Source organism: Rhipicephalus sanguineus, chromosome 2, assembly GCF_013339695.2.
Source record: "Rhipicephalus sanguineus isolate Rsan-2018 chromosome 2, BIME_Rsan_1.4, whole genome shotgun sequence".
NCBI lineage: Eukaryota > Metazoa > Arthropoda > Arachnida > Ixodida > Ixodidae > Rhipicephalus > Rhipicephalus sanguineus.
Window position 1 is genome coordinate 162,294,134 of NC_051177.1, and position 10,393 is coordinate 162,304,526.

General features: G+C 44.0%; 1 protein-coding gene across 1 annotated transcript in view; it reads right to left on the reverse strand.

Annotated features, from left to right (window-relative positions):
* Positions 1-3,157, reverse strand: part of LOC119383843 (uncharacterized) — a 12,313-nt gene extending 9,156 nt beyond the window's left edge. Inside the window, exon 1 of the mRNA XM_037652122.2 lies at positions 2,688-3,157. Coding sequence (XP_037508050.1) covers positions 2,688-2,767 — 80 coding nt within the window. The 5' untranslated portion in view covers positions 2,768-3,157. The remainder of the gene's footprint in view (positions 1-2,687) is intronic.
* Positions 3,158-10,393: the final 7,236 nt, after the last annotated feature.

Below are 10,393 nucleotides of genomic sequence, written 5' to 3' on the forward strand. Positions count from 1 at the left end.
AGCCTATATTAGTTACTCAGACGATTTTTTAATTTCCTCTTAACTAACTCGTTCATTATGTTTAGATACTCAACATCTTAGTTATTGAATAAGACGCAAAGTATGATCCCAGAGTTGTACAGCACCTTTAGAAACCAATGAGTGAATTGTTTCTTGGATAATACTTCTTACATTCATTTTACTGTGCTACAAAGAAAAAAGCCCATGAAATATGAAAAAACTAAGCCATGTTACAGTGCTTGCGCCCTGCCATCGTGCTGCTCTTTCACGGAGCACATCTGTGAAAGTGTATTTTATGGCAAACACGGCCCATACCAAAAAAGTTTGCTAAGTTTGATGCGCCTTGGTGCCTTTCGTATTTCACACAGGAACTTCAAAACAGTGTCAAATATAGAAAAGAGCCTTTGCAACATTTCTGCGGAAGGTCGTTTTCCTACGGGCAGTGCAAAAAAAGAAAAAAATAGTTAAAGAAGCGAGCTTTTTCAAAAAAGGACATTTTCAAAAAGCTACAGTTTTAATTATTTTGCTGGAGCAAAACTTTCCTCTGGTGGCTTGTCATCAAGAAAAATGTATTCTCAGATTTTATTTGTGTCGAGCGTGTGCGGGGGTGGGCTGCTGCCGCTCTCTAAAGGGCTAACGTGTACACAGTTTGCAGCCTACAACCTCGCCTACAAGCATCAGAGGGAAAGTGGGTGCACCTGTTCAAGATATCAATCGCTTTTTCTTTCTGAAGAAATGCCTGGTCTGCCTCATCGCGGTTCTCACTGATGTAGACAGGTTTTTCTTTAGGCGCGTAAAGCAATTCTAGCAGACCTCGCAGGTGTCGCGAATATCCTCAACCTATGGCAGTAGCTTCTGGAGGTAGGCAATTACAAAAACAGCAACGAAAACAAATTGACGCAACAAAAATTATTTTCTCAACAATCTTCCTTTTTGTGAATGCGTAAATAATCACCACAGAATACACGAACCTAGCCATGGGCCGCGCACATCGCGTGTAGTGAGCAGCTAGACCAAGTCGAAGCGTGTATACTGAACAGCGCCGCACACATTCTCTCACTTCTGCGCTGGTGTCATGAATGAGCTTCCAGAACTGCTAACGGTTTTCACATTTTTATGACCAAGGGTGTGTAAATGCTTTGTGCTGTCATAATTAATTTGTGGGCCACACTCGTCAAAATTAAGGCTAATCTCCGTCTGGCGCCACCGGTGACCTCTGCTGTTCTCAACGTGGAAAAGCACTTCATACATTGGGCAGCTTCGGCCACTTATGCTGCACCGAATGTTTTCTGGCTGCTGAAATGGTGAGGTAAAGGTCAAAATGATACAGAAAGAGAATAGCCCTGCGCATGGGGGGGGCGCCCTCCCTAGTCACCTAAGCAGATGGGGGCACAAAGCCTGCCCCATACATTGACTTAATAGGGAGGGGAGTGCCGCGAAGAACCTTCCCCCCCCCCCCTGTAGAGGAACCCTGCGCACGCCTATGCGGAAGCCGTTATCTGTGACGCCGAAAACATGTGATAGCGGGAAGCGAAATAAACGGCTCAGCAAGCAGGCAGTGAGAAAGCAACTCCATAACATCGCACCTGCTGACTATGGCATTTAGTTACAGATTAAGCTGGCCTGTCCATGCATACAGATGCTTTGTTTGCTGTGCAAGGCGAGTTTTGGCAAAGTCACCTAAACCATATGCTCACGGCATCTCACGTGCTCTTGATTAGTGAATAATGGCGGGGTAAGTTGAGGTTGTGGGCTGCAAACTGCGTACTCATTAGCCCTTTAGAGAGCGGCAGCAGCCCACCCCCGCACATGCTAGACGCAAATAAAATCTGAGAATACATTTTTCTTGTTAACAAGCCACCATAGCAAAGTTTTTCTGCAGCAAAATAATTAAAACTGTAGATTTACGCACATTGCAAGCTGATAACAACCATCAAGCGCACTGAAGTGAGCACATACAGCAAGGGTCATTTGGCCCGTTGTATCTCGTGAACAAAGCAAATGAGGACATATGATATGAAAACTGTGTTTTCATTTACATGAGCACTCTTCGATAAAAAATTGTCGTCAAAATTGAGACCGGAGTTTTTTTTAATTTTATTTTTTGAAAGTGAGTTTTTTGAAAAAGCTCTCTCTTTTAAATATTTTTTCTTCTTTTGCGCTGCCCGTAGGAAAATGACCTTCCGCAGAAATGTTCTAAGGCTCCTTCTCTATTTGATACTGTTTTGAAGTTCGTGTGCGAAATACGAAAGGCGCCAAGGCGCATCAAACTTAGCAAACTTTTTTGGTTTGGGCTGCGTTTGTCATTTTTTCACATTTTTTCCCTTTTGACGACGGTATAAAAAAAGCATGGATGTAATTCACAGTAATGCGTATTAAAACCAGCAGCAAAAAGTTTTCGTCACAGCGTTTATACTCGCGTTAAATTCGGCCGTGAAATCCAAAAATATTGCAGTGAGCAAAAAGAGGACGACCATGCCGCCACCTACAAATATTTTTAAGCGCGCAGGGAACGTTTTTCGGAAATAATATTTTCGGTCCCGTGCACTTTGAATATGCCCACATAACATATAAAAAACCCCGACAAAACAAAAATATCGACCGGACATGCATGTTCGATCTCTCGTGGAATCACACAGAAAAGCTTTTGAAGCAAAAAAAAACATACAGCTTTCCCATTACCTCACCTTCCGTTGCAGTTTGTGCACTCTTTTTTCTTGATTTGTGTAGCACATGCGCTATGTGTTGACATGGAAGTCGACAGCATGAAGGAATCCCGTGTGGCCGGCACCGTGCATTCGAAAAAAAAGAGATGCCGACCAGACCAAACAAATGTTTATCACGTCTCAGCGTCCAGCAAGGAAGCCTTGTTGACAATGAATGCATCAGCAGAAGCGGTTCATTTAAATAGGTTTGAGAAATCGCTGCAAAGACCTCGCATTGATCACATTCAGATTTTTGTTGTTGAGATTAACTCTTTTACAAGTGGTCTGTATGATAAGCGATTCCATATGTAGCCGAGATGCTGTCATATTTTCTGTTGTGACGCTCCTTGCGTTGTCTCAATCAATCTTGTGGTCATTCATCACGGCGCGTTCAGCTAAAGCGTTGTTGTGGACGCTCTTATCTTTTGTCAAGAGTGTGCTGCTGCAGACGCTTCTTGTAGTTTCCTGACTCTCCGATGTAAACACTCTTGCAGTCTGCTCAAGGTATATAGTAAACTACACTGGGGAAATGCTCCCTGGGCAGGCGATCCTTCACTCTCATAAGTTGATGGCGCGATTTTTTGGGTGGAATCTGTGCCATGTGCATGTCATACTCACGTAGGACATGCACCAAACATTCACTTGTTCAAGAAATATAGCGGTACAGGGGCTTGCTCCATAGAGGAGGGAGCCAGCAGGAAGCAGGCGCGTAAATGTGTACCCGTTATGACAGTTGACAGTCTATTGCACTGATAAAGTGCCTAGGGTATCCACAGTGAGTGAGGTCGTCCCGTACCTTTGCCATGCCTGCATCATGTGGCTTCGAGCCCAATCTTTTGGCACGCTGCAGTAGCGTGCTGACAACAACCCTCTTGTGGGAAGCGGGGTGCGCAGAGGTGAAATTCAACTGTCATGACAATGACACCTTGACACATCTCCTTCCTGCTGGCCCCCGCTTCCACGAAGCGAGCCCCTGTACCGCATATTTCTGGAACAAGCGGATGTTTGGCACATGTCCGACGTGAGTATGACATGTATGTGGCACACATTTCACCCAAAAAGATGTGCCATCAACTTGTGCGAGTGAAGGACTGCCTGCCCAGGGAGCGTTTCCCCAGTGTAGTTTACTAGATACCTTGAGCAGACTGCAAGAATGTTTACATCGGAGAGTCAGGAAACTACAAGAAGCGTCTGCAGCAGCACACTCTTGACAAAAGATAAGAGCGTCCACAACAACGCTTTAGCTGAACACGCCGTGATGAATGACCACAAGATTGATTGAGACAACGCAAAAATCGTCACAATAGAAAATATGGCAGCATCTCGGCGACGTATAGAATCACTTATCATACAGACCACTTGCAAGAGAGTTAATCTTAACGACGGAAATCGAAACCCCATCTACGCACAGCCTTTGCAGTGATTACTCAAGCCCATTTAAACGAAGCACTTCTGGTGATGCATTCATTGTGATCAAGGCTTGCGTGCTGAAAGCCGAGACGTCATAAATGTTTGTTTGGGCTGGTCGGCGTATCTTTTTTTTTTGTTCCGTATGCATTGAAACATTGGTCCATTTCTTGTTTGGACTGTGAATAAAAGTGACACGTCATAATCGATAAATAAGTCAGTTGACAATACAAGCCAACACAGTCACACAAAACTATGCAAACATGCAATGGGAACCATGCACTATGTGACAATTGTGACAGAAAAATAAACAATTTTGTTTATACACTTATGATTCCAACTAGCAGTAGTGCAATATTACAATTAAGTCACACTTATCAGAAAGTAATTATGATGATTAGCACACATTTGCATAAATACATGTGGGAAAGCTTCCACCAGGACCACCGTCAAGCTATGCCCTGAAGACCAATCTTAAAGCACTGAGCAAGGCCTCACAGCAATACAACCAGCATCATGAAGAATACACGAATTCAAGAGCACGACCTCTGGTTAGTGAAGATGGGTGTAATGCCATGTTGACAAAGATTTCGCTAAAAAAATGTATAAGCTGGTAAGCTTCGAGCTTCGCAGGCCGCACGCTTGTTTCGACCTCTTCCTGAAGCCTGAGCACTATGCTGCAGCGCATAAGAGAGCATCACTTGCTCGCACCCGTCTAGATCCATGCATTTCGAAAATACCACGTGGCAAAGAACTGCGGTAGTCACCTGTATACTATCACAGATTCACATCGTGGATTTAAAAAAATCTGTGCAAATCATGGTTCCCCGGTAGCAATTAACGTTAAATCTATAATATTGCCGCAACTCAGGATTTCAACACTGTGCAAGGCATAGCATTCGCTGGTACACACCCACGCGGCGACGGCAGCTCGGCGTAAAGTACTACATACTACAGAATAGTAAATAGGCTACATGTTAGATAGCGGTCGGCCAGCGCTGGGACATGACATGGAGTTATAACGGCGTGGTTCAGCACAAAGGCGAGTGTGGGGGAAAAAAGTTGAACATGCGCAGCCAGATTGAAGCTCTTCTTCGACTCCGCACGTGCAAGAAGAGATTTTAAACATACGCACAGAATGTGTGCCCCATGTAATGAAGAATTTTACATCACCTGTCATATGCAGAAGCACGGTGTCGTAGAGCCGACTTTGGTCTTCTCATCGCCGCTCCCAGTAAGCACTGAAGACATCCCCAGGGGTGAAGTCGTCAACGTCCTTGCAGTTAAACCACCGCACGGCACGCTCTTCGCACTTATAACCTTCTTGTTCTTGTGAAAGTGGTATCTTACGTAGACGAAACACGGCGTCGCACTAACTTTTCACAAGCGGCCATCGTTCACGCACGAAAAATCCTCCACGGAATAAAAAAAAAAAACAATGCCAGTGTTGCTAGCAGTGGCGTCAAAATGAATGTTTTGCCGCTAACTAAAGGCGTAGTGGCATGATATCTTCTTCAACCATTAACTTTGTTGCTTTAGTTGAAAGTTTAGGAGCTCTAATTCACAAATAAAGTGATCACAAACCTCAAATCGCTGCTAATAATTTATTATATTATCACAGCTTTTATACTACCACTCCCGGTTTCGATCGAAACCGAAACTGTTTCTATAAAACATGCTATATCAACGGCGTTCTGAGGATTGTCGCTATTTTTTCAAGTGTTTATTGCTAGAGTGCGTTCTCAACGTAATAAATCAGTGGTCGGAAATGTCATGTCAGCGTCCCATTCATATGCGATGCAATGAAACAATGTATTGTGTCTTGAGTACGGTTGCAGCTACGTGTACTGCTGCAGCAGCCTTCCGCTTGATTTTCTTTTAAAAAGTAAAGTTACGGTTCCTTCGGAGAAGTCATGTTAATCTTGACGCAATGTTTCAAAACTAGAAACGAAAACAAAAAAAAAAAAAAAAAAGCTACAATGCGCGGTTTCGAACCCACGACGTTGCGCCACCAAAGCAGCTCGGCGCGGCGGGGGTTTAACAACGGCATGTGTCGACGTGGTGGTGAATTACAATGTGATGATCGTAGATAGTTCTTTCACTACAGCGCAGCTGTTGAAGTGACGGCCCCGGGCCCCCGTGCACGCATGGGGCCCGTTGTGGTGGTCGGTTCCGCCTCAGAACGGCGCTTTCGGTTCTATTTGGAACCGACTACATCGTCAAAGTTCCCTACAGATTGTGTGGAGCCAGAAGAAAGAATCGTCTGCTGCTCAAGATGCTTCAGGTGAGTTGTGATATTTTGAAATGACTGTCAGAGCCCGGCGTTATCAAATTCGCACATGGAGCCGTTCTGTTCGTGCTTATGTGAGGCATCAGCTTCTTTTGCCGTAAATGACTGATACACAGCTTTCCACCGCGGGGCGATGCAGTCCTCGTTTACTTGTTTCACGTCGATGTAGAAGCGGGGCGCGCGGTGCCAGTGTTTTACCCATAATTTCGAAGCGACTGAGGGGGGGGGGGGGTTGCTAAAACAACGCCTGGAGAGGAGAGGGAGCGGTTGGATTGGTGGGGAATAATGCTTAGGGGGCTGTCAGTAGGTACACTAAATATGCATTCATAACTACGTATAAATAGAGCTCTGTGTTTTCGGTGTTTATTTTCTTGAAAATCGGCGGGTGTTTATCGGAGTTTATATTTTGGCGGAAATTCGGCGTTTATCGGAGTTTATTTCTCGTAAATCCCCAATTCTCCGAAATTCGGAGTTAATTCTTTGAAACCCCAAAATCTTAGATCAATTCATATCTGAATACTAAAACATCAAAACACACGAAGCACATTTTTTTTCTAGAATGTCTGAATGCACAAAAACATATACGCACAAGCAAAATACTTGAACATATAGCACCTGTATTTGTGCGTATAACAACCTTATGCTTAAAGCTTATCGTAAAACACGCAAGCATACTTTGCGAGGTTGCTGTCTGTGATCGAAGCGTGCTCCTTTCAATTCACGACTCTCAGCTTTGAAAATGCCCTTTCAACGCTAGCGCTAGACCCAGGAAGCACCAGAAGACACAGCGCGCAGCGAGAAAGCACTGGCCACTGGACACTTCTCCAACACGACAGGGGTTCAACAATGTTACATATTCATAGTTCGCAAAATCACTCAGGAGCTGGCTCATGTCGTCAGTTCCAAGAACACTAATTGAAAAATAGGCGCATAGCTTTCGAACGCGCAGGGCAGCTCATGCTTCACATTTGGATTCACAATTTGAACACAGTACCAAAACGATTCTTTGGTGCACTGGAGTTGATCGCACAGATTCCTCTCAGATGTCTGTCTCCACTTTTCGGTGACAGCAGTGTAGTATCCGTGAAAGTCTGCGACAGTCGTTAAGTGGTCAGTCTCGTCAAGGAGGTCCAAGAGACTTGTGACATTGATGCGAAGACCTAGGGTGCATCACGCCACGGACTGATGAGTGCGTTGCAAACCCAACCCCCAGTATGGGATAAACTTGGTGCACCAGGGGTACTCTCTTCCTCAAGTCCTTAATGATTGAGAGCAGGGTACACGAATGGGTCTTCAGAAACCTCATCTTAACAGAGCAAGTCATGCACAGCTTCAGGCAATAAAAGAGACTCTTGAGCTTCTCACACTTCTTTCCCTGGCTGTCCCTTGAATTCGGGGTTGCATGTCCTGTGAAGCTTCTGCATGTAGGAAGCTGAGTCGGAGCACAATACAGCTACGTCGCCTAATACAGCTACGCACAGTAAACTTTAAATCGGTCAAACCAGAAGATGTATCAATGAGCGCTTAGAACTTGCCCTTTCAATAAAGAATGGATCCAGGTCATATTGGCCCTTGAAATCGGAGTTTATCGGAATAAATCCGAATTGTCAAAAGTTGTACCGGCGAATGTTTATCGGATTTTTTTCGGATAAAACCGAAAACACGGAGCCCTACGTATAAACAATTTATGAATCGTTTAAACAAAAGTGAATGACATGTTTGTCCTTTTATGAGGACTATATTATTGAACTTTCGGTGACATGAAAATGAAAATGAAGATCCACAGTGCCACACAATCTGTTCCAGAAAAGCCTCAAACCCTCAATGGTCGTTCAAAAACTGCCGTGTAGCAGCAGCATGACAACTGCAGAGTCGATAGAGTTGTGGCTTTTGATGGCCATCGACTGCATGGCCTTTCAAAGTGCCCGTGTGCACATGTATTATTTATGAACAGCAATCTAGGACCCAAATGGTGTCAAGGTGCTTGAGGAATGTCCCATGTACTTGCAGTTTGCAACAAAAGAAATGAGTTTTGAATGAGGCTCACATTTCCACAAAGAAAATCAGTTACTGCCTGTCTTCATACAAAAATTAACGCACTAGTGCTATGCAGAGGCTACTAATACAAACTGCATTTTATCCACATGAGTAAATGTCCCTGATTCAATGAAATGAATGAAGTAGTGCTTGGTAGTGCAAGCAGAGACAGGAAGAAAGATTCCTGGCCTGCATTGTTTCAGTTTGGGCTGCTGTGTACGTCTTCACATCTAGAAAGCTATCCCAATTACAAATCCATATCAACCATTTCGTACAGTCTTGCCTGTAATTTTCAAAATGCTGAGCTGCTGTCAAAAGGACGGTGGTAATGAGATTAAACTGGGGGAGATGAGATTTATTAATACGCTTTTCTTGCCAGAACCATGAATGATTCCTATGACTTATCCAGTATTGCAGCATCTATCATCTCTTTATGCTTGCACCACTTTTCTGTAAGCATTGCAGTTTCATACCTGTCATCATATTGCGAGTGCTTGAAGCCGAAATCCCATTGGAGCTATTTGGCATGTCAAAGTGACAAGCAACGAAATGGATGGTCGCATGACCAGATCACTCATTTCTCTTCCTAGATTGCTCAATTGGAGAACTCTATAATACGTCCCTCATTGCCCAGAATTTCTAGGAGATACCAGTCAGTAGCACCAAGCTGGAATAGTACATCAGTAACATACTACTGGTTGTCACACAGAAGGAGCGAACGGCAAAAAAAAAAAATGCTTAAATTGTTAGAGCACCTGTCATGCCAGCTTCGGTGCATATTTGCGGCCGTCATACTGGCAGCATTGAACAGCTGTCACTCTCATGCGATTGAACTTCTAGGCAAGAGCTAACTCCATCATGTCACTTATTGCTTATGTGGCTTTTATACTTCATGATCTAACATGAATGCATAACTCCTGAATATCGTCTCACTTCTGTTTTGTTTCTCTTTTCTATGCAGGCAAGTTCAGATGAGCTTACTGAGGATAATGTTGGGCTCGAAGATGAACCAAATCTGCAGGATGAATTTCCTATAACAGCCAGCAAGGTCCATGGTAATTCGGAATGTAGTCAAGCACCGACATAATCCTGAGGGCTCCTGAGGATGTTGAAGTCGACAACCCAGATGCTGACCTCTCTGATTGTGTGGCAAGAAATTCAGCAGTAATGCTTCCTGGCCTCTCTGTAAGTAGATTGCAGGCTTGTGCTGTGTGAGTCGTATTTCAATAAAAATGTGCTTACTGGATTACAACCACTGATAGCTCATATTTGAAGGTACGAGATCAAACGGCTCCGTGTAAAGCACCGATTATGTGAGATACTGGTGATGGAGTACTGACTCAGATTTTAGAGGTTTCCATATTCTTGCGCTTAATAAAATTGGTGTCAAGAACACTAACAAGTTTGTCGGGGTTGCTCGGAACGCATTTAGTATATTTTCAATGCCACTTCCTTAAAAAACATTTGTGGCTTTCATATCGAGCTGGTGGTTACGTGTAAACACAGTGTGACGTAGGTCTAAGTCACGTGAGGACAGCAACACTTGATGTTCTTGCAACACTCTGTAGTTTCGGAAAGGGCATTTTGGAAGGCAACGGAATGCAAATTCTGGCTTTTGTATTACAGTGTCCCATGTCTCTATGACATTCTGCCTGAGATACATCAGGCATTTCATGTTGCTTTCAAACAGTGTCTTCATGCTGCTCAAGGAAACTGTCGAGGAGTCTGAGACATTTATTGCTGAGAGATTGTTAAAGAGGTTTGTTCAAGAGGTTTCCATACTGTATGGTGCAGCCGCTCAGACCACATTATTGTTATGCCAGTAAATTATCTGTCAGCAGTATTCTTTACCTTTCTTGTACAGCATCAAGCATCCACCAGCACATGTAGGGCAGTGTTTGCTGCGTGAAAGCAGCATGGCTTCACCATGTGTTCTTGTAAATCGAGGGGGAAC